At 39.6% G+C, this 25,386-nt stretch overlaps 1 protein-coding gene across 2 annotated transcripts; it reads left to right on the forward strand.

Annotated features, from left to right (window-relative positions):
• Nucleotides 1-804: 804 nt before the first annotated feature.
• Nucleotides 805-24,289, forward strand: inppl1a (inositol polyphosphate phosphatase-like 1a). Of its 2 annotated transcripts, none has more exons than XM_065280295.2 (27): nt 805-1,146; nt 8,026-8,089; nt 8,988-9,129; nt 9,208-9,307; nt 9,387-9,533; nt 9,617-9,707; nt 9,805-9,894; nt 10,067-10,165; nt 10,313-10,463; nt 12,680-12,786; nt 12,958-13,060; nt 13,146-13,342; nt 13,599-13,716; nt 13,813-13,909; nt 13,995-14,133; nt 16,347-16,446; nt 16,555-16,643; nt 16,841-16,922; nt 17,118-17,207; nt 17,284-17,397; nt 17,472-17,648; nt 17,855-18,010; nt 18,507-18,588; nt 18,811-18,918; nt 20,246-20,999; nt 21,131-21,267; nt 23,124-24,289. In XM_065280295.2, exons 1-27 carry the CDS (start codon nt 995-997, stop codon nt 23,212-23,214), a joined length of 3,777 nt encoding a protein of 1,258 aa, XP_065136367.1. In that variant the 5' UTR covers nt 805-994; the 3' UTR covers nt 23,215-24,289. The 2 variants fall into 2 exon arrangements, with proteins under 2 accessions (XP_065136367.1, XP_065136366.1); XM_065280294.2 differs by having other exon boundaries at nt 18,808-18,918; nt 23,124-24,288.
• Nucleotides 24,290-25,386: the final 1,097 nt, after the last annotated feature.

Genomic DNA, 25,386 nt, shown 5'->3' on the forward strand with positions numbered 1-25,386 from the left:
TTAAATGTAGTTTTACGTACCTCGTTTGACATCATATATGTGTGTGTATACTGTGTATAATAATTCATTATATATAAATACACAATTTAAAAAAATATATGTGCATGTATTAATTATTTTTATTTATATATAATATGTGTACACTCACCTAAAGGATTGTTAGGAACACCTGCTTAATTTCTCATTAATGCAATGGTGTAATGGTGTTGGGGATGTTTTCTTGGCACACTTTAGGCCCCTTAGTGCCAATTGGGCATCATTTAAATGCCACGGCCTACCTGAGCATTATTTCTGACCATGTCCATCCCTTTATGACCACCATGTACTCATCCTCTGATGGCTACTTCCAGCAGGATATTGCACCTTGTCACAAAGTGTCCATTGACTTCCATAGTAGGAATAAGAAAATATGATGAAGTTAATGGGTACCGTCAACTGTGTGCTTACCATCATTTATCAAAATATTTTCTTCATCATTTATCACAATACTTCCTAAATATTTGTTTTTACTACTATGGAAGTCAATGGTCACTATCTGCTTTGTGTTTACCATCATTTCTCAAAATATCTTCTTTTGTGTTCATCAGAAAAAAGAAACTCATACAGGTTTAGAACAAAATAAGGATGAGTAAATGATGACAGAATTTTTGTTTTTGGGTGAACTATCCCTTTAAGGATTTTTTTTATTTATTTATTATCGAGTGCAGCTGAAGGTTCGGCGTCTTTTTTAGATTATTGTGCAATTTTTTTCCGAGAAATAGACAACTTAACCTTAGTGATAGTGTGTGTGTTAAGTGTTATTGTGTGTCGGGATCGCGCGCCCCTGCTGTCGTGCACGCGCCCGTGTTTTCTCTCGTGGAGGTTTTTCAGGAACTGTAGGGAAAGCAGGACAAACTCTGAAACTGCGCGTTCTCGAGCGCTGCGTTTGACGCGCGGCCCGCGGTTTCTGGCGGGTCACTGGACTTTATTCGGGAGTGCATCGGTTGGTCTCGTGATGGCCGGTGCTTGTCCGGTTCCACCGCTCTGGTATCACCGGGATCTGAGTCGCGCGGCGGCGGAGGAGTTGCTGGCGCGCGCGGGGCGCGATGGGAGTTTCCTGGTGCGGGACAGCGAGAGCGTGAGCGGCGCGTACGCGCTCTGCGTGCTGTAAGTCCCTCATAAACGCGTATATATCGCGTTTTATTGATTTTATTGACGGAGGAAAACTCTTGTGTGTAAATGTGAACTTTTTCATACTTTGAGAGCGAGCGTCGCATCGCGCCGCGTCATATTGCGTGATCGAAGCGCAGACAACCCGCTTTAACGGGAGCGAGGTGTTTTTTTTGTCCTGTACTTTATACAGCTAAAATTTTAAAGAGTTGTATTATTGTGTTAGTGTGTGGTTTATATCTTCTCATGTGTTGTGTTGTGCTGTTTTTTTGTGGTGTGTGTTGTGTAACAGAACTCTGTGATATTAATGTACAGTAAACTTCACTTCACTTGTGTAAAATCCAAACACATTCATTTGGCACGCGGGGCCACAAAGATCACGTGACCAGTGTGACCTCCACCTCATGCATAAAAATAACCACAGACACACAAACTTACTCACTCTCTCTCTCTCACACACACAAACACACAAAACACACTCACACAGACAGACAGACACAAAAGCCATGTCCTAAAGTAGAAGCTCTCATGTGTATTTTTGGAGATGTACTATGGTATTCATTGCATGTTTACCACGGTCATGTAACCCTGGCACTACTGAGAGTTTAGTGAACTGAAAGTGATTTCTATAATGATAATGTACAGTGTTGCTCATGCAGACTATGAACGTAAAAATACTGCAAAAAGATTTGCATGTACAAGATAACATTTGTGGTAGTGACATTGCATGTGTGAAATAATTTTTTGTAAGTAAATGTGCAAGCGTAAGAAAACAAGTTTTGCAACATTGTACTGTTAATCGTAAGTGTAATTAATGTCTTGTTAAACTGAAACTTCATGTTTACGCTAAATAAGTATGAACTGTATTCAAAAGCAATCAAACATTTTTATCACAGTTTTATGAACTTTTAATATACAAATTAATTGCACAGAATCTGTCTCTGTGTGTAAAATAAACCAATATACTGACTGAGACAACTACTGGCGTTATTGAACCAATCAGAAAAGAGAAAGCAATGTTTAGACTTTGTATTAAAGGGGAAATTTTATGAAATTCTGACTTCATTTTTAATTTTTTATTGGGTCCCCAGTGCTTCTATCAATCTAGAAACTGTTAAAATGATCAATCCAGTAACTTAGTTTTGGTAAATCATTTTCTGCAAGCATGTGAAAAAATAGCTCATTGAAATTTGGCTCCCCTTGTGATGTCAGAAGGGGATAATACCACCCCTTAATCTGCACTATCCAACCACAGCACTGTCATTTAGTGCACAGATCAGCTCATTTGCATTTTAAAGGACACACCCAAAAACTTTTTTCTCACACCTGCAAAGTGGCAATTTTAACATGCTATAATAAATTATCTATATGATATTTTGAGCTAAAACTTCACATACATACTCTAGGGACACCAAAGATTTATTTGACATTTTTAAAAAGTCTTGTGTAATGTCCCCTTTAAGATATGTTTTCCTCAATCTGATCAGAAGTGGATGATGCCAAAGACAGGTGTAAACGGTGTTCAAAGCATTTTGGGCTCATCCACTTTCAACCACATTCATTGATAAAACCAAAGTGGTTTCTCTGCGTCTTTCGTTAGTTTCATTTTGCAAGCGGTGAAAGTTGTGCGATCTTATTTCATCAATTGCGCTGAAATATCAGAGAGAGTTCTTACATTTACAACACAAGCAGTGGACTCTTAGATAATATTTGTTTGCGTCATTTTAAAGGCGTCATTACTCCCACTCACATTTAAACGAAAGCAGAGGCACTCGCCCACAGTCTCCACAGAACATCCTCCCACAGTAATCAGGACAAAAGTGGTCAAAAGAGACAGATTTTAAATACCAGGGGCCTCATGTATAAAACTTTGCATAGATTCTATCCTTAAAGTGTGCGTACGCACATTTCTATGCCTTTTTTGTGTGTACGCAATGTTTATACATCAGGCCCCAAGTGTAAATGTGAATGTGTCTCTCTCATCCACTTGTGATCCAATTGACGAAAACACATCTTAATACCAAGTGTAAATAGCCCCAATGAGTCATTAGGAGCCTCGTTTAGCCCCGCCTTCCCACCCTTGAAAAACTGTGCCAGAAGTGTAAGAGCGGTAAAACTGAGGTCAGATGAACACAGTTCATACTTATTTAGGGTGAAAATGAAGTTTCAGTTTTACAAGACATAAATTACACTTACGATTAACAGTAATATGTGCAAAATGTGTTTTCTTGATACGCTTGATACTTGATTTACACCTTTATTTGCGCACACACATTTATTTTATGCTTTCAATATAGACTCGCACAAATTTTTTCATGCACATGCATTTTTTTTCGCCGTTTTTTACCTTCATAGTAGACTTTAGATTATGCGTTGAAATCGCAGCAGGGCTACCGTTTTTCTTGCGGTTTTAGTGCAAATATGTTTATTTTCATTGGCGCTTGCCATGAAGAGCCGTGTCCGAGAAGGGACATGATTTTGGGTGCATGAGCAAGGCGTGTGGGCCGACTTCGCTTTACCTCTGTAACCGCCCCCTTTTTGCTGCTTTCGCACGTCTCCTATTGATAATGAACTAGACAGTCGTTGTTGCCATGTACAGTCTAAACCCCTATTACGTCATCACAAACAAAAACATCAATGCAAAGATACTCTACTGTACAGTGTTTGTTTGTGTTGTCAGTAGATGGCATCTCTTCCTGTGTGTAACACAGTTTTATTTTTACAGCGGTCATACTCTTCTGATGTGTGTGAAAGGGTTCAATGGTGGGATGAAGTATTTTTTGGGGGTGTTTTTTGTCAGTGAGCGTGTCAAGGCACGCATGCATTTCTTAGTGATGGCGGGTGTGTGTTTGTGTTCACTAGAGAGGGAGTGAAATGTTTGGTACAGACGGACAAAATCAGGCAGAACTCAACAAACACAACACACATGATTACATGCACGTACAGGAATACTGCAGATCAAAACACGTTGCTTCAGTCGTCTGTGTGTGTGTGTGTGTGTGTGTGTGTGTGTGTGTGTGTGTGTGCATGACTGATGAATTATTTTAAGACGTGCTGTGTCACTTTTGTGTCATCTGTGTCTGGTTTGTGTTGGAGTTCTGCAGGAGACATCAAACCTCTGTCTGTCTTTATCTAAAGTAAATATGAAAGGTTCATATCATGTGGTGAATGGTTTCCATGTCGTTGCTATGTGCGTGTTATGGTGGTTTGAGTGTTGCTAAGTGGTCACTATGGTGTTCTGGTTGGTTGCTAGGTGATTAGTGAGCATCTGTGATAAATCTGCTGAGTCTGGTTATCACGTGATGATGTAATGATGGTTGATGTGTGTAACACAAACACAAACAGGATGAGTTACACAGTAGATGCATTTCCATTGCACATATGCCCAAAACTTTAGCGTTGTTTTCTAAATGTCGACATTAGACTATTGCGAAATGACAGCGTTTCCATTTATCAATGATGTGCAACTAAAACTTTTTTACCGAAACTCATTTCAATCATCACATGGACTGATGTTGGTAGGTTTACTAATATCACATCCACTGAACTAGACATTATTATTAACCAAAGGAGACGTAAGAGTATTATCCAAATATTAATGCCAAGGAAAGCCCCTTATGAGCGGCAACGTATTGAGGTGTTTTTGGATGTAAAAGTAGATTATTTTAAATCAAAAGAGATGTAGGAGTTTTATCCAAACATATTTGGCAAGGAAAGCCTCTTATATTTGGGAGCAGACCTGTATTGAGGTGTTTCTGCAGGTTTTAGTACCCATAGTGCGTCATCTTCAAATTATAATGATGTGACTTACTTGCATCAGAAAATGTCCTGTAAATGTGAATAAACAGTTTTGCGAAATACACCTCTTCTGAATTGCCTGAAAAACCCCATCATGTCAGGGTAAAAATGTTTTTGTGATATATGGGAGTTTTTTTGAAATTGGTCGTATTTTCAATTATTTATATATAATTATTATACACAGAACACACACACACATATATATGATGTAAACAAAAACTCTTATTCTGCAATGGATTAGTTGTGTTTTATCGTTGTGCATCTCAGCCATTTACAAATGCACAAATCAAAATCAATAATACATTTAGATGTATTGCAGTATGCATCAGAATATAACTATGTCATGGATGTTTCAGTAACTGTTATGTTAATGTATTGTTTGTGTGTGTCTGTGTGTTGTGTTGTGTTACATCTGTTACCCATGTCACTCAGGTTTGTATAGACAGATAATGATCTTGGGTTTGTTTGTCTGTGTGTGATGTCAGTGAATAAATATTGATATATGATTTATTATTTAAATGTTTAATGGAGAGTCACACAAGACTAAAGATCACACTAGCAGTTTGTGTGTGGTTAAACATTAATGTTTGTATGATTGTTTTTACTGATTATTTCAGAGATGTTATGGGTTTTAGTTGATCTCTACTGATGATGAAGTCTAATCGAGTTGCTCAGATGTTGTGTTTTAACATTAATTTTGATGTAATATATTTCCTAATAGACATTTATTATATGTGTGTTACTGTATATAAACTCTGAGTTTAGTTTAAAGTAATAATCCAATTACATAATAAATCTTGATAATTTCCTCACCCCCATGTCCTCCAAGATGTTTGTCTTTCTTTGCTCATTAAAAAATAAATAATTTTATTTTTTGAGGAAAACATTCCTGTATTTTTCTCAATATAGTGGACTTCATTAGACATCAACAGTTTACAGTTTCATTGCAGCTTCAAAGAGCTCAAAATGATCCCAACAGAGACATAAGGGTCTTATCTAGCAAAACCATCCACATTTTCACCAAAAAAATTAAAGATATTTAGTTTTAAACAACAACATTCTTGTCTAGCACAAGCCGTGTGATGCACCTGCGCAGACAAAGCTGAAGCTTTATTCATGGCATCTGTGATGAAGATCTGTATTACACAAACATACAACAGTCTTATCTCTTCATCATCATCATCAGTGATTTTAGTATGAAAACACACTTTTTAAAATTGAGTTTGTCAGATGTTAACTTGTGTCATGTGTAGCTATGAGATCACAGAACAGAGCTCTGGAGATTATGGTCGGATCCATGTTATGGTCTGATCTGATGATGGTCTGATCCGTGTGATGGTCTGATCAATGATGGTCTGATCTGATGATGGTCTAATTGATGATGGTCTGATCTGATGATGGTCTGATTGATGATGGTCTGATCTGTGTGATGGTCTGATCTGTGTGATGGTCTGATCTGATGATGGTCTGACCTGTGTGATGGTCTGAAGGTGGTCAGATCTGACAATGGTCTGATGTGATGATGGTCTGATCTGTGTGATGGTCTGATCTGATGGTGGTCTGATCTGATGGTGGTCTGATCTGACTATGGTCTGATGTGATGATGGTCTGATCTGTGTGATGATGCTTCATTTATATGTTGTCCTGATATTAGATGAGATTGTGTCATGTGCAGCAGATGAAATAATAAAAGTTCACGTGGTTTTAAACATTTGGCAAACACAAACTCTCTTCTTTCTCTTCTCTTCTTTTAATGCGCTGATGTGTTTATTGATTTATTTTATGTACAACGATGAATCATTTTGTTCTGTTGTTGAGTGTTGTGTGATGTACAAACTAAAACGACTACACATCTATAAAGCTGAAGATAAAACATCACAGCTCAAACTCAAATTATACAGGGAGGAGTCACAGGCTTTTTCTGTCTGTGGTCACGCACAGCACAGACACACAGCAATGACACACACACACGCACACACACACACACACACACACACACACACACACACACACACACACACACACACACACACACACACACACACACACACACACACACACACACACACACACACACACACACATATCCACATCTACACACACGTGTGTTTCTTTTCCCAAATACAGAAACACTGACAGAAAAAAACACCTTTAATAAACAAACTTTGTGTGTGTGCTTAAAAACATTATAAAACACTTATTTGTCCATCTGTCCACCTCTCTCTGTCTGCCTGTCCATTTTTCTGTAGGAACAGGAAGTAGGACATAGAGCGAGGAAACACACACACACACAGAGAGAGAGAGAGAGAGAGAGACATAGAGAGAGAGAGAGAGAGAGTAAACAGAAAGTATAATGTTGCTAGAGATGTTTACTGAATAACATGTTCATGTCCAACCAGCATCACATGTGCATTTGTGTGCGTGTCTGTGTGTGCGTGTCCGTGTCTGTGTGTCCGTGTCTGTGTGTGTGTGTGTGTGTGTGTGTGTCTGCGTGTGCAGGAGGTTTATAATGTGTTTGACTGACAGCTGTGTGTGTTCTCTCTTCACATTATTACTAGTGTGTTGACCTACACACTCACACAGACACACACTCACACAGACGCACACAGCTGTCCAGCGCTCTTGAACTTCTCATCACTGTGTGCCAAGCAGCGCCACGTCACAGTGACAACCGCAGGCATTAACACACTCACACAGTTTGTTTATCAAATGGTGTGGGTTTTTTATTTCTGTCTGTGTTTCTGCATTTGGGAATAGAAGCATGCACACACACACACACGCACACACACACACACACACACACACACACACACACACACACACACAACTACACACACTCTCATTGATTTGTTAGTCAAAACTCAATGAGTAATTGTACCTCTATGAGTTTGTGTGTGTGTGTGTGTGTGTGTGTGTGTGTGTGTGTGTGTGTGTGTGTGTGTGTGTGTGTGTGTGTGTGTGCGTGTGTGTGTGTTAGCAAAAATTAGTTAAAAATTGTCCATCTGTCTTTCTACAAAAGTGGTAAAAGTAAAGGAAGAGGATAAAAATAGTAATGTTTTTGTTTCTCTCTCTCTAAAGGTTTCAGAAACACGTGCACACATACAGGATTTTACCTGATGAAGAAAACTTTCTGGCTGTACAGGTACTGTTGTGTTTATGTGTTTGTGTTTGTGTGGGTGTGTACATGTGTGAGTATTAGAGGTGTTTATTCTGGAGATTGCATGTACCTTTGACTCTAGTGTGGAGGAAGCTTTTATTATCAAAGTCATTAAATATCAAACACTACTAAACCTAATCTCAGACATAGGTTACCGGAGTCGACTGTTTGTTTTTATATTTGGGAGTTTAGGACATGTACACAGGCTGGTTTTATCAGCGTTACAAAAACTTAGGATGCACAAAAAGAAAGACAAACAGTTACCAAAATACTGTGCCTTGTCTGCCATTATAGGTAACCACCATTTATGGCTAAGACGATGCAATTGATATCCGTACAACCGAGTGTTATGCATAATATGTGAAGATTTGATGTGTGCAACTGATTCATGATTCTGTTCATGCATTTAACTGCATATGTAATATTTATGACCCTGGAAATTACTTTTAGTGGACTTAAATAAATTGTTAAATGTGTGCATGCATGCATGCATGTGTGTTTTGGTTTGAATGTGTTCACTGTCTTCATTTATATCATTGAAATAGTTTCTTTTTTTAACAAATAAAGTAGATGAACAGTGAGATGTCTGTGTGTTTATCAAAGAATAAATGAATTCTTCATGCTAGATAAACTCTGATTGATACTTAACACCTCAACATCTACATAACATGAACTAAATCACTTTCACTTTTCCTCCCACAGTTCTCATTTCCCTGTATTAGGGGTGAGGAGGGGTTATTGTAATGCAGACCTTTCACACAGGGTCAAGTCATTTGTGCTTTTGGTCTTTTTCTTAAAAAAACAACAACTATGATTGTATTTAATAGTGTTTTTTTAAACAGTTTTTGTTTAAATGATGTGTTTATCTGTGTGTGTGTTTCAGACGTCTCAGGGAGTTCAGCCCAAACGTTTTCAGACTCTTCCTGAGTTAATTCAGCTGTATCTTCAGCCCAGTCAAGGCCTGGTGACCACATTACTGTTTCCAGTGGAAAGAGAAGAAACCACAGAGGAGAAAGATTACTCTGGTACACACACACACACACACACACACACACACACATGCATTTATATATACTCCCATTATAATTTGTGTGTGTGTTTAGATGGTGAAGATGAGAAGCCTCCTCTTCCTCCCCGCACTGCTTCTTCCGCTGGCAGTCCTTCAGGCTCCGCCCTCACCTGTCTGGACACTCCCACTGAAAGGTAAGCCCCTCCCTCTTAAAGTCATCATGAATTAAAAACGAATTGAGTGAAGTTTATAAATGTCTTTCTGTGTCTGTAGTGTAACAGGGTCAAATGGTTTGAGTACAGTGTCTCATGAGTATCTCAAGGGAAGTTACGCTCTGGATCTTGAAGCTGTTAAACAGGGTGCAAACAATTTGCCACATCTCAACAAAACACTCGTGACATCCTGCAAGCGTCTGCACGGGTACATATACACACACAAACACACACAGACAGACACAGTGGAGTAAATAAAGGAAATCTTTGACTCTTTATATTTGTCTGTAGAGAGGTGGATAAGGTTTTATGTGGACTGGAGATCTTGTCTAAAGTCTTTGATCAACAGAGTGCCTCTATGGTGTCCAGAATGATCCAGCAGGTATGACATCATTTCCTGTCTGCTGTTTGTGTTGTGCTTCTATTCTCATATTGAAATACCTGTTTATTTGTCTGTCTGTCTGTCTGTCTGTCTGTAGTCAATGTCTCAGGGTGGAGATCAAGAGTTGGAGCATCTCGTCACTAAACTGGCCATCCTCAAAGATCTGCTGTCCTCTATAGAGAAGAAGGTAAATACACAAACATACACCTCATCTGATCTCAGTTTATATTCACACTGACCTGTGGAAATATCAGACATCAAATAAATCATTGGTTTGTCAGATTTAAATCAGATTTTGTGAAGATCCTGTAGGTCCATGAGAAGATGATGGGTTTGTTGTGTTGATGAATGTGTTTCAGGCTCTTAAAGCTCTTCAGGATATGAGTACATCTGGCCCGCCCCTCTCACCTCTGGTGTCTATCAGACACAACAAAACTATACCAGTACAAACCTTTGAGGTGTGTATACACACGTGCACACAAACAGACACACAGACACAGAGATTATATACACTAGCATAAAAATCAGCCATTGTCATAATGATTCTAACTGTGTGTATCTGTGATTTTTGTGTGTGTTTGATGTTGTGTGTGTTTGTGTTTTAGGTGAAGTTAGATGTATATCTGGCAGATTTGACAAAGATTGGTAAGAGTCAGAAATATTCACTCAGTGTGGACGTGGAGGAGGGAAAACTGGTGGTGATGAAGAAGATGAAAGATGCTCAGGAAGACTGGAACACATTTACACATGATAAGAGTGAGTGTGCACGTGTGTCTGTGCACGTGCCTGTGTGTGTCTGAGTGTCTGTGTCTGTGCCTGTGTCTGTGCCTGTCTGTGTGTGACTGTGCCTGCGTGTGTGCGCCTGTGTGTGTGTGCATGTGTTTGCGCCTGTGTCTGTCTCTGTGCCTGTGTGTCTGCGTGTGACTGTGTGTGCCTGTGCATCTTTGTGTGCCTGTGCGTGTGTGCATGTATCTGTGCATGTATCACGTGTCTGTGTATCTGTGTGTCTGTACGTCTGTGTGTGACTGTGCCTGTGTCTGCGTGTGTGTGACTGTGCCTGCATCTGTGCCTGTGTGTGTGTCTGCTTCTGTGCCTTTGTCGTCGTCTGTCTCTGTGTCTGTCTCTGTCTGTGCCTTTTTCTGCATCTGTCTCTGTGCCTGTCTCTCTGTCTGTCTCTGTGCCTGCCTCTGTGCCTGCCTCTGTCTCTGTGTCTGTGTCTGTCTCTGTGTCTGTCTCTGTGTCTGTCTCTGTGTCTGTCTCTGTGCCTGTCTCTGTGCCTGTCTCTGTGTCTGCCTCTGTGTCTGTCTCTGTGTCTGCCTCTGTGTCTGCCTCTGTGCCTGCCTCTGTGCCTGCCTCTGTGCCTGCCTCTGTGCCTGCCTCTGTGTCTGTCTCTGTGTCTGCCTCTGTGTCTGCCTCTGTGCCTGCCTCTGTGCCTGCCTCTGTGTCTGCCTCTGTGTCTGCCTCTGTGTCTGCCTCTGTGCCTGTCTCTGTGTCTGTCTCTGTGCCTGTCTCTGTGTCTGTCTCTGTGCCTGTCTCTGTGCCTGTCTCTGTGCCTGCCTCTGTGTCTGCCTCTGTGCCTGCCTCTGTGCCTGCCTCTGTGTCTGTCTCTGTGTCTGTCTCTGTGTCTGCCTCTGTGTCTGCCTCTGTGTCTGCCTCTGTGTCTGCCTCTGTGCCTGCCTCTGTGCCTGCCTCTGTGCCTGCCTCTGTGTCTGTCTCTGTGTCTGCCTCTGTGTCTGCCTCTGTGCCTGCCTCTGTGCCTGCCTCTGTGTCTGCCTCTGTGTCTGCCTCTGTGTCTGCCTCTGTGCCTGTCTCTGTGTCTGTCTCTGTGCCTGTCTCTGTGCCTGTCTCTGTGCCTGTCTCTGTGCCTGTCTCTGTGCCTGCCTCTGTGCCTGCCTCTGTGCCTGCCTCTGTGCCTGCCTCTGTGCCTGCCTCTGTGTCTGTCTCTGTGTCTGCCTCTGTGTCTGCCTCTGTGTCTGCCTCTGTGTCTGCCTCTGTGCCTGTCTCTGTGTCTGTCTCTGTGCCTGTCTCTGTGTCTGTCTCTGTGCCTGTCTCTGTGCCTGTCTCTGTGCCTGCCTCTGTGTCTGCCTCTGTGCCTGCCTCTGTGCCTGCCTCTGTGTCTGTCTCTGTGTCTGTCTCTGTGTCTGCCTCTGTGTCTGCCTCTGTGTCTGCCTCTGTGCCTGCCTCTGTGCCTGCCTCTGTGCCTGCCTCTGTGCCTGCCTCTGTGTCTGTCTCTGTGTCTGCCTCTGTGTCTGCCTCTGTGCCTGCCTCTGTGCCTGCCTCTGTGTCTGCCTCTGTGTCTGCCTCTGTGTCTGCCTCTGTGCCTGTCTCTGTGTCTGTCTCTGTGCCTGTCTCTGTGTCTGTCTCTGTGCCTGTCTCTGTGCCTGTCTCTGTGCCTGCCTCTGTGTCTGCCTCTGTGCCTGCCTCTGTGCCTGCCTCTGTGTCTGTCTCTGTGTCTGCCTCTGTGTCTGCCTCTGTGTCTGCCTCTGTGCCTGCCTCTGTGCCTGCCTCTGTGCCTGCCTCTGTGTCTGTCTCTGTGTCTGCCTCTGTGTCTGCCTCTGTGCCTGCCTCTGTGCCTGCCTCTGTGTCTGCCTCTGTGTCTGCCTCTGTGCCTGTCTCTGTGCCTGTCTCTGTGCCTGTCTCTGTGTCTGTCTCTGTGTCTGTCTCTGTGCCTGTCTCTGTGCCTGTCTCTGTGCCTGTCTCTGTGTCTGTCTCTGTGCCTGTCTCTGTGCCTGTCTCTGTGCCTGTCTCTGTGTCTGTCTCTGTGTCTGTCTGCATCTGTGCATGTGTGTGTGCGTGTGTGCGTGCATGTGTGTGTGATGGACAGATGCATCTCATGTTTTCCTGCTATTATCTGTGTGTGTGTTTATTGTCACATTTGAGCTTTGCAGATTCATTCACTACCATTCACTGCAAACTTATTTTTCTATTTCGACGAGTCATTTAATAATGTGTTTGTGTGTGTGTTTGTGCAGTTCGACAGCTGATTAAGTCCCAGCGGGTCCAGAATAAACTGGGAATCGTCTTTGAAAAGGAAAAAGACAAAAGTCAGAGGAAAGACTTCATCTTCGCCAGTGCAAAGGTGAGTGAAACACACATGTCTGATTTTCTCCTCATCATCTTTATTTTTCCTTTTTCTGTTTTTCTCTTTCTTGTGTTTCTGTATTTATACTGTATGCATGTAAATATGCAGAGCAAACACAGAGTGTTTGTGTGAATAAAATGATTTCAAAACAAAATCTGATTTCTGTAGAAAAGAGAAGCGTTCTGTCAATTACTGCAACTGATGAAGAACAAACATTCCAATCAGGATGAGCCGGACATGATTTCTGTTTTCATCGGAACATGGAACATGGGTGAGACACATGGACAAGCACACACACAGGGGTATAATCGGCATTAAACTTTAATTTTACGGCTCATTGTTTTTTTTCATTGCAGGCAGTGTTCCTCCTCCTAAAGCGATGGCTTCGTGGATTTTGTCTCGGGGTTTGGGGAAAACTCTGGATGAGATGGCCATCACAATCCCTCACGACATCTACGTGTTCGGCACACAGGAGAACTCAGTGTGTGATAAGGAATGGGTGGAGAGTCTTCGCTGTGGGCTGAAGGAGATTACAGAGATCGACTACAAACCGGTGAGAGATCCACAGACATCATCAGAGAGTCTGGTGTCCAATCTCAGGTTCTCTTTATAGTGAGATCAGACCTACATCAGATCACAAACTGTGTGTCTGTGCTTTTTTTAAGAGTTTAATTTATTAGTCTGTTATGTTCATCTGTGTTTCTCATTCAGCAGTAAACTCTCCACAGAAAGTTAACTTAAGTGAGTTAAAAGAATAAAATGAAGAAATGGCTGCTATTAAATCTTTTTCTTTTCTCTCTGGACTGTAGATCGCCATCCAGACGCTGTGGAACATTAAGATTGTGGTGTTTGTAAAGTCCGAACATGAGAACCGCATTAGTCATGTGGGAGTGTCCAGCGTCAAAACAGGAATCGCCAATACACTCGGTCAGAACACAACACACAAACACACACTTTTGTTTCTCGGTCCATGTTTATAAGAGAAGTCTTGTTTATTTGCTTCTGCTTTTGTTGTATGAGCAGGAAATAAAGGTGCAGTGGGCGTGTCCTTCATGTTTAATGGAACATCATTTGGTTTTGTGAACTGTCACCTGACGTCCGGCAATGAAAAGATCCACAGGTGTGACAGAAGTGATGAATACTCAATCCTTCATTCAGTTCTTAGTGAATACACGCTTTCATGAATGACCTTTGACTCCCGGCAGGAGGAACCAAAACTATCTGGACATCCTACGTCAGCTCTCGCTGGGTGACAAACAGCTGAACTCCTTTGACATTTCTCTGAGGTTTACACATCTCTTCTGGTTCGGTGATCTTAACTATCGGCTGGACATGGACATACAGGTACATACATCTGTCATAAACACAGACACCACATCATCTGAACACTACAAAATGACTTTCTTACTTGGGATTTTTGTCTTGTTTTCAGTACAAATATTTAAAAATTGTTAAATCAAGATGTATTTTGTTGATGAGCAAAATGGCCTTAGAATTTAAGTCATAAGTAAATATAATATAATGTAAATATAAATATAAGTAAATTTACAAAAAAATAAAAAATTATAATAATCTGCCAATGGGGTGAGAACAAAATCACTTAATTAAAAAAATACAAGATTTTTTTACCTCATTGGTAGATCTTTGTTTGTTGTTTTAAGCACAAACATTCATCTAAATTGTATATTTTTTTAATCTAAAAACTTATTTTACATTTTTTACAAGCAAAAATAAAAATAATCTGCCAATGGGGTGAGAACAAAATCACTTAATTAAAAAAAATACAAGATTTTTTTTACCTCATTGGTAGATTTTTGTTTGTTTGTTTTAACCATAAAAATTCATCTAAATTGTATATTTTTTATCTAAAAACGTATTTTCTAATTTTTTTACAAGCAAAAATAATAATAATCTGCCAATCGGGTGAGAACAAAATCACTTAATTAAAAAAAAATAAAAAAATGTATCCCATTGGTAGATTTTGTTTGTTTGTTTTAAGCACAAAAAATCATCTAAATTGTATATTTTTTTATCTAAAAACTTTTAAAAAAAAATTACAAGCAAAAAAATTATAATCTGCCAATGGGGTGAGAACAAAATCACTTAATTCAAGAAAAATACAAGATTTTTTTACCCCATTGGTAGATTTTTGTTTGTTTGTTTTAAGCATAAAAATTCATCTAAATTGTATATTTTTTATCTAAAAACTTAAAAAAAAAATTTACAAGCAAAAAAAATATAATCTGCCAATGGGGTGAGAACAAAATCACTTAATTAAAAAAAATACAAGATTTTTTTTACCTCATTGGTAGATTTCTGTTTGTTTGTTTTAAGCATAAAAATTCATCTAAATTGTATATTTTTTATCTAAAAACGTATTTTCTAATTTTTTTACAAGCAAAAATAAAAATAATCTGCCAATGGGGTGAGAACAAAATCACTTAATTAAAAAAAATACAAGATTTTTTTTACCTCATTGGTAGATTTTTGTTTGTTTGTTTTAACCATAAAAATTCATCTAAATTGTATATTTTTTATCTAAAAACGTATTTTCTAATTTTTTTACAAGCAAAAATAATAATAATCTGCCAATCGGGTGAGAACAAAATCACTTAATTAAAAAAAAATAAAAAAATGTATCCCATTGGTAGATTTTGTTTGTTTGTTTTAAGCACAAAAAATCATCTAAATTGTATATTTTTTTATCTAAAAACTTAAAAAAAAAACTACAAGCAAAAAAATTATAATCTGCCATGGGGTGAGAACAAAATCACTTAATTCAAGAAAAATACAAGATTTTTTTACCCCATTGGTAGATTTTTGTTTGTTTGTTTTAAGCATAAAAATTCATCTAAATTGTATATTTTTTATCTAAAAACTTAAAAAAAAAATTTACAAGCAAAAAAATTATAATCTGCCAATGGGGTGAGAACAAAATCACTTAATTAAAAAAAATACAATATTTTTTTTTACCCCATTGGTAGATTTCTGTTTGTTTGTTTTAAGCACAAAAATTCATCTAAATTGTATATTGTTTTATCTAAAAAATTTTGTAAAAATTTACAAGCAAAAAAATTATAATCTGCCAATGGGGTGAGATCAAAATCACTTAATTAAAAAAAAAATACAATATTTTTTTACCCCATTGGTAGATTTTTGTTTGTTTGTTTTAAGCACAAAAATTCATCTAAATTGTATATTGTTTTTATCTAAAAAATTTTTTTAAAAATTTACAAGCAAAAAAATTATAATCTGCCAATGGGGTGAGATCAAAATCACTTAATTAAAAAAAAAATACAATATTTTTTTACCCCATTGGTAGATTTTTGTTTGTTTGTTTTAAGCACTAAAATTCATCTAAATTGTCATTTTTTTTATCTAAAAACTTATTTTCTTTGGTCATTTTGCAATGCAATGTGCTTGACTTGACCATCATGTGTGGCATCAGATTATCTGAGCGTGAAAGTTTTGGTGTTTCTGTGTTTGACAGCTGATAGCAGAGATGTATTGTGATTGGACACATGAGCTATGTGTTTGTGTCTCTCTCTCACTTACAGGAAATCCTCAACTACATCAACAGGAAGGAATTTGAGCCTTTGTTAAAGGTGGACCAGCTAAATCTGGAGAGAGAGAAGAATAAGGTCTTCCTTCGTTTCGGTGCGTCTTCACATTATTCCTCATTTATGTGCCCATCTATTGAGATTTGTGTCTCTCTGTGTTTCCTTTCTTTGACGTGTCATGTCCTCTGTGTGTGTTTGTGTCCAGCGGAGGAGGAGATCACCTATCCCCCCACGTATCGATACGAGCGGGGTTCACGTGACACATACGTGTGGCAGAAGCAGAAAGCTACGGGTGTACGTGTTCACGTGAAGTTATTTTACACATCAATGCATGCTTAAACCTCAACACCTTTAAATAAATAAGAAAGAGATCCTGTGAACATGTTTTGACCCCTGAGATAAGTGCGCACTTCCTGTCATGTGACTTTTGCCAAAGGAAGTGAAACATCCTGATGGAGTTCATTAAATTCTCCTTCTCTGTTGTCCTGTAGATGCGGACGAACGTGCCGTCGTGGTGCGACAGGATCCTCTGGAAATCTTATCCTGAGACTCATATAGTTTGCAACTCTTATGGTACGCAGTCACCATGGCAACCAGACAGATTACTGTGGTAACCTACCCATGGACTAGATTTTCAACTAAATCGATCCAGTCAGATGTGATTTAAGTGGTGTTTAATGGTGTAAACTGTGATAAAGTTGTGATGATGATGATGAAGATCAGTGAAGTGATGTGTATGTGAATATTTTATTTATTTCTGTTTGTTAGGTTGTACAGATGATATCGTGAGCAGTGATCATTCACCGGTGTTTGGTACGTTTGAGGTGGGCGTGACCTCACAGTTTGTTTCTAAGAAAGGTATGACATCACTTCCTTCAGTGTTTTAGTAAAGAGTGTGATGACAGGTGTTCATGACGTCTTTCTCTCTCCACAGGACTGCCCAAATCTTCAGAGCAAGCTTATATTGAGTTTGAGAATATTGAAGCCATTGTTAAGACTGCCAGCAGAACCAAATTCTTCATTGAGTTTTACTCCACCTGTCTAGAAGGTAAGAAACTAACACATAAATGCATGGACTAATCCAGACGAGATAATCATTTCTGAATAAAAATCTCTGTGTAGAGTTTAAGAAGAGTTATGAGAACGACACCCAGAGCAGTGACAACATCAACTTCTTGCGTGTGGGTTGGTCATCTAAGCAGCTGACGACACTGAAGCCCATCCTCTCCGACATTGAGTATCTTCAGGACCAACATCTTCTACTCACTGTCAAATCTCTGGATGGTTACGAATCCTACGGTACGTCTGTGACTTTAAACCACTTGAGTTATTATTCAGGTAACTACTAGTTATAAATGTTAATTTTAGTTTGACTTTTGCTTAATGAAATTCAGCACAGTGAGACTCGTTGACGTGGAAGTATTCACTAATATTTGCTATAGCTCCACCTGAGACAGATGTTTGTCACATCACATAGACTATGATTTCTGTTTGTGTGTTTGTAGGAGAGTGTGTATTGGCTCTGAAGTCCATGATCGGCAGCACAGCGCAACAGTTTCACACATATCTGTCTCACCGTGGAGAAGAGACGGGAAACATCCGCGGATCCATGAGAGTCAGAGTCCCATCAGAGCGCATGGGCACAAGAGAACGTTTATACGGTATTAAAACTGTGTGTGCGTGTCTGTGTGTGCTTGTGCAGGTGTGTGTGCATGCATGCGTGTGCTTGTTTGTGCATGCATGCGTGTGTGTGTGTGCATGCATGCGTGTGTGTGTGTGTGCATGCATGCGTGTGTGTGTGTGCATGCAGGCATGCATGTGCATGTGTATGCGTGCATGTGCGTGCATGCATGTGTGTGCGCTTGAGCGTGCATGTGTGCGTGCGTACGCGCGTGTGTGTGTGTGTGTGTGTGTGTGTGTGTGTGTGTGTGTGTACACATGTGTGAATGCATGCTCGTGTGTTCATGCATGCGTGTGTGTGTGTGTGTGTGTGTGTGTGAATGCAGGCATGCGTGTGTGCGTGTGTGCATGCGTGCGTGCACGTGTGTGTGTGTGTGTGTGTGTGTGTGTGTGTGCATGTATGCGTGTATGGATGCATGCGCATATGTGTGTGTCACTCCGATGTTATGAATCATTTATTCATCTGTTGTTTGTCAGAGTGGATCAGTGTTGACAAAGACGAGACATCGGTATCAAAGGGCAGAAGTCTTCATCCCAGACCATCTCATGATTACGTCCAGTGAGTCCATCATTAATGTTATGTGTAATGTCATAACAGAACATCAACATTTATCAGCTCATTCTGTGTTTTTATGTTTGATTTGATGTAAATCTTTCCTTGAATTCATGGGTTTACATCATATAGCATTGCTCATTATCATCGCTGAGGCGTTTAAGGTCATGAATGATGTTCATCAGGGTAAAATCATGTTGTGTGTCTGTTTGTGTGGGTGTGTAGCAGGAAATTGGGGTCAGCTGATCTCAGTAAAGTGCCTGAAGAAGGAGATAAAAACATCACAGCTCGACATCCACACACACACTCCTGTAAAGACGACAACACACAGAGCAGGTAACACACACACACAAGATTTGTATTTTGTAGTCGTTTTCCAGAAACATCTTAGAGAATATACAGCCGAACAGAAAGTGAGGTTGTGTTTCATGATCAGTTTATTCTCATATATGAAACTTTATTTACTGTACATCATTGTAGTGATAAAAGCTCAAACATCTGACTGCAGTGACATCTACTGGACAGAGAAACTCATGATCGTGTTTAATAATTGAGTCCACTCATCCTCTCTGTTTACATCTACACTACACTATACACTACTTTTAAATTAAAATGTAGCATTCTAATCAAAAACATTTACATGTTGGAACATATATATATTTTTCTTAACAAAAGTAATTTCAAACATTTAACATTTAACATAAATGATTTTTATAAGATATTTAAGATCATCAGAAACATTTCAGTCAATGTAATGAATAATTGTCAACGGGCTGTTGAATTATTCGAAAATAATGCACCCTCAAGGTGGTAATTAGGGATAGAGATTTTTCAATAATATAATATTGGAATATTCGTTATAAATTTTCATTTATATTTTACATTAAAGTCTATAAAAGACAGCACAGATGAAGTGAAAAAGCATTAAATGAGCAAAAGCCTTAACGCATAAAAAACATTCAAATTGCATTTTGTCTATTTGAATTAATATTGCAGGTCGAATACTTAACCATTCGTGCACATCTCTGGTGGTAATGCTGCACGACGTAAAGTAGATTTACACCGCGGGTGTGCATTATTTTCAAATAATTCAAAGGAGTTAATTATTCCGTGTATGATACGGTTACCACAAATATTGCTCTGGTGATTATTTAAAGACATTTGACAGGTCAGGTGTGCATTTATCCAAAAATAATGCATTTCTCAACCAATCAGAATAAAGCATTCAACAGACCCGTGGTATAACTTAATTTATACCACGGGTCTGTTGAATGCTGTATTCTGATTGATTGAAAAATGTTCCACGGGTATGCATTATGTTTCGATAACCACACACTTAAATGTCTTTAAATAATCACCAGAGCAATATTTGTGGTAACCGTAGCATACACGGAATAATTGACTCCGGTCCTTTGAATTATTTGAAAATAATGCACACCCGCGGTGTAACCCTGTTCGCGTCGTGCCACATTGCACCTTGGGTGTGCATTATTTTCTTATAATTCAATGGCCCGTCATCAATTATTCCTTACATAAACAGTATTAATAATAATAATTAATTGTATGTTATGGGAAGTTGAGACTGCTGACATTCACCTCTTCAAATAAAGTTTTGAAAAATGACAAACTTTATTTCTTTCTTTTATCTCTTTTGGTTTGTCAGAAACAAACAGGACGCGTTTGAGGGCGGGGGAACTAAAAACAGCTTCAATAATCCCGCCTACTACATTTTAGAAGGAGTTCCTAACCAATCAGCAGCCCTGGCCTCTGACTTGCTCCCAGGCTCCGCCCACCCTCCAGTATCCAGTAAAACAGCTCCTCCTGTGGGCGGCGTGGGGAAGAACAAGCCGCCCAGCGGAAGCTCCGCACAGAGTCGCAGGCAGACGACCGGACGCCCGGTTCGACCCATCAGCGAGGAGGGGTCCTCAGAAGACGACGGGAACATCGGGACACACGTCGGGTCTCTGAATCGCCCCCCTCCTGATTTTCCTCCTCCCCCTCTGCCCAAAGGAGCTCTGGAGATGACAGAAAACTCATTCGGCAAACCACGAATGTTTCCCGATCTAGCAGACGTCAAAATCCCACCTGCTTCTGCGGTTACGTCGAAGCCGCTGTCGTCCCCGAGCTTCGTATCGCCGACTGGAGGAGGCGTGGCCTTCTGTATGGAAACACCGTCTGTGATGAACTCTGGCCCCGCCCCGTTCCATCGAGGAGGTGGGGCCTCAGGACTGGACGACCAATCATGTTCAGTGCTACAAATGGCCAAAACCTTGAGCGAGGTGGAGTATCCATCAGGTCGTGAGCGTGGGTTTGCAGGTTCAGTTCTGAAGGTTGCAGCCGGACAACATCTGCGAGGTCTCACCTTCCCTCCACGCTCCATACAGGAAGAGAGCATCGCTGAAGATCTACCTGAGGAGGTGAGACCACCATCACCACACTTGTGTTGATTCAAACCTCTGTTGTTTTAATCTCTTAACATTTGAACTTTGTGTTTGTGTGTGTGTGTGTGTGTGTGTGTGTGTGTGTGTGTGTGTGTCTCTGTGTGTAGGGTTTGTGGCATGCTGAGAGCAGTAGCAGTAGTCTCTCTGTGGACTGCAGTGTTGGTGAATGGCTGCAGAAATTAGGACTACAGAATTATGAAGAGGGTCTCCTGCATAACGGATGGGACGATCTTGAGTTCCTTAGGTACACCTGTCTCACTCTATCATCTGTCTGAAATCAGCTGTCTCACTCTCATCTGTCTAAAATCACATGTCACACTCTATCACCTGTCTGAAATCACATGTCTCACTCTCATCTGTCTGAAATAACATGTCTCACTCTCATCTGTCTGAAATCATCTGTCTCACTCTCACCTGTCTAAAATCACATGTCACACTCTATCACCTGTCTCACTCTCTCCTATCACCTGTCTCACTCTCCTGTCTGAAATCACCTGTCTCACTCTCCTGTCTGAAATCACATGTCCCACTCTCACATGTCTGAAATCACTTCTCACTCTATCACCCGTCTCACTCTCTCATCTGTCGGAAATCACATATCTCACTCTCACCTTTCTAAAATTACCTGTCTCACTCTAAACTGTCTAAAATCACATGTCTCACACTCTCATCTGTCTGAAATCAGCTGTCTCACTATCATCTGTCTTAAATCACATGTCTCACTCTCACTTGTCTAAAATCAAATGTCTCACTCTACTGTCTGAAATCACCTGTATTACTCTAACATCTGTCTAAAATCAACTGTCTCACTCTTACCTGTCTAAAATCACATGTCTCACTCTATCACCTGTCTCACTCTCTCTTATCACCTGTCTCACTTTACTGTCTGAAATCTCCTGTCTCACTCTTATCATCTGTCTAAAATCACCTGCCTCACTCTACTTTCTGAAATCACATGTCTCACTCTATCACCTGTCTTACTTGCTCCCACCACCTGTCTCACTCTTACCTGTCTAAAATCACCTGTCTCACTCTCCTGTCTGAAATCACATGTCTCACTCTCATCTGTCTGAAATGACTTGTCTCACTCTCACCTGTCTGAAATTACCCATCTCACTCTATCATCTGTCTGACATCACCAGTCTCACTTTACTGTCTGAAATCTCCTGTCTCACTCTTATCATCTGTCTAAAATCACATGTCTCACTCTTACCTGTCTGAAATGACTTGTCTCACTATCATCTGTCTGACATCACCAGTCTCACTCTTATCTGTCTGAGATCGCCTGTCTCACTCGTATCTGTCTGAGATCGCCTGTCTCACTCTCACCTGTCTGAAATCACATGTCTCACTCTCACCTGTCTGAAATCACATGTCTCACTCTCATCTGTCTGAAATCACATGTCTCACTCTCATCTGTCTGAAATGACTTGTCTCACTCTCACCTGTCTGAAATTACCCATCTCACTCTCTCATCTGTCTGAAATCACATGTCTCACTCTATCACCTGTCTTACTTGCTCCTATCACCTGTCTCACTCTCACCTGTCTGAAATCACATGTCTCACTCTCACCTGTCTGAAATCACATGTCTCACTCTCATCTGTCTGAAATCACATGTCTCACTCTCATCTGTCTGAAATGACTTGTCTCACTCTCACCTGTCTGAAATTACCCATCTCACTCTCTCATCTGTCTGAAATCACATGTCTCACTCTATCACCTGTCTTACTTGCTCCTATCACCTGTCTCACTCTTACCTGTCTAAAATCACATGTCTCACTCTATCACCTGTCTCACTCTCATCTGTCTGAAATCACTTGTCTCACTCTCACCTGTCTGAAATTACCCATCTCACTCTATCATCTGTCTGACATCACCAGTCTCACTCTTATCTGTCTGAGATCGCCTGTCCCACTCTCACCTGTCTGAAATTACATGTCCCACTCTCACCTGTCTGAAATCACATGTCTCACTCTCATCTGTCTGAAATCACATGTCTCACTCTCACCTGTCTGAAATTACCCGTCTCACTCTCTCATCTGTCTGAAATCACACACTAAATCTCCACAGCTCATCCAATCATCTCTCTTCCCTGCAGTGACATCACAGAGGAAGATCTAGAGGAGGCGGGCGTTCATGACCCCACTCATAAACAGATCCTGTTGACCAGCCTGAAGCAGCAGAAATGAGTCTCGTCCAAACCAGAGCAGTCTGGTCTGAAGTGTTTTTCTAAGGGAAACATTGCACTGGTGTCATTTTTCCTGAGAAAGTCCTTTTAATTTCATTGGCCGGTATAAATCTGGTCGTCCATAATATTTTGCATCGTCACTATGTTAAAAGGATGTTTCACTACAAAAACCCCACCCACATCCTCAGAATACTTCCTGGTTTAAGGTTTGGAGGAAGTGACATCATCAGAACATTCCTCAGTTTTCTTTGAAAGATGACTGAAATGTTTCTTATTGACAGCAGTTTGTTTTTTTGCATGTTGAAAGATTTTAAAGGGAAAAAGCCAAAATCAGTCCTGACTGATACACACAGATAACTTGAACGAGTTTTGTGATTTGTGTGTGCATGCACGTGTTTGTGTGTGATGTTGATTTATTTTCATTGTGTAATTTGTACGAAACTGAGTTTCGCTGTATATCGTTGTGTTTTTGCTGTTAGAAATCAATCATCAATCCTCTTTTAGCTGCTTTTATCTTTTCTAGTGACCTCTTCCTTTAAAATCTTCATTTCAATATCTGTCTGTCTGTCTGAATGGAGCGGACAGTGAATCTTTTAATGTTTGTTTGGTAACCAGCAGGGGTCGCCGATTGATCAATAAAGACTTCAGATCTGACCAATCTTCTCCTAAGTCTTCACACATTTCATTTTCTTCAAGAGTTTAACAGAAACTTGCTGGATTAATAGTTAAACACTAGTCAATAGTTAAACTCTTGGAGTTTTAGTTTCATTATGAGAGGTCAGGGAGTTTAGATGAGTTTGAGTTTACCTCATGATTTACCTGCAGCTCCTTTACTCTCGTGTTTGTTTTCATCATTGACAGACATCATAATAACCCAGGTCTTATTTAACACAGTGTCTTTAATATTATTATGGGATGTTTTCCTAAAATGCATGTGTAAGTTTCAATTATTATAAATAATCTTTTTGTGTACAAAGTTTTAACTTTATATGTTTTTTGTTTGTCTTTATGTATTTCTTTGCTATAATAACCTTTGAATATTTTGTTAACCCTGAACCTGTTTGTGTTAATATTTAACTGCTAAATGACTTTGTGTTTTTTTGTTCAAGTTAATAAAAACTCAAATCTAACATTCTGACATCATATCCTTCATGGATCCTTCAGGTGAATCAAGATTATTTCATATACATTTCTATTGGATTACATTCATATTTTAAACACATTTCTATCTCTTGCCAGTGTAATGTCAAACTAAAGGCGCTAAAAATCTGAAGACCAGAACTGATTTCAGGTCAGTAAAAATGTTGAGTTACAATACAAAACTCATGTGTTCATCGGTATCTTCTGCTTTGAGTTTGGTTTGTAAATTAAAGGTTTCAACATATCTTTGGATTTGACACTGATGTGATTAGAGAAAATAGACAATTCAGGGTTCCCCGGTCATGGAATTTCTGGAATATTTTCTGGAATATCATGGAATTTTAAAAAGTATTCCAGACATTTAAAATCAGGATTTTTTTAGCCAAGTCATGAAATATCAGGGATTTAGTTTGTCGCTTTAAATTTTGCTTCAAAATGTAATCTACTTGTTAAGATGAGACATAAGCTTCCATTGATTTTAAGTGAGACTACAATCTAACCAGATGTTTATTGACATTGTTTACGCATTTAAGCACATTTTTGTAAACTCACAGTGTATACTACATTATCAGACTTTTCAAACATAGGTCATGAAAATTTTGCTTTTTATTCTGTGAAAGTCTACAGCTTTATTCTATTATTTAACTTTGTGTTTAGCTTTTGTTTTAATTATTTTATTTTATTTCTATAACTTACCATTTTACTTTTAATTTTGCACAGTATACTTTGTTTAATTTTTACTTTTATTTGCAATATTTTTACGCAGCCCAGCTGCAAATGCTTTGACAATACAAATGTAGTTTTTGTCATGCAAAAAACACAATTCAATTGACAATTTTAAATTAAAAGGGAATTTGGCTTCGAGTGGGAACCCTGTTTAATTTTAAAGCTCAAACACATTTAAACTCAAAAGAACAGAAAACTAAATATCTGCACCAATATCTAGATGTAACCAAATTAAATATTGAAGTAACATCATCGCCGACTGAAGGTTTAAGTTTTATCCATGACTTTTAATCCATTAGATGTATGG

The sequence above is a fragment of the Paramisgurnus dabryanus genome, chromosome 8 (genome assembly GCF_030506205.2).
Source record: "Paramisgurnus dabryanus chromosome 8, PD_genome_1.1, whole genome shotgun sequence".
Lineage (NCBI taxonomy): Eukaryota > Metazoa > Chordata > Actinopteri > Cypriniformes > Cobitidae > Paramisgurnus > Paramisgurnus dabryanus.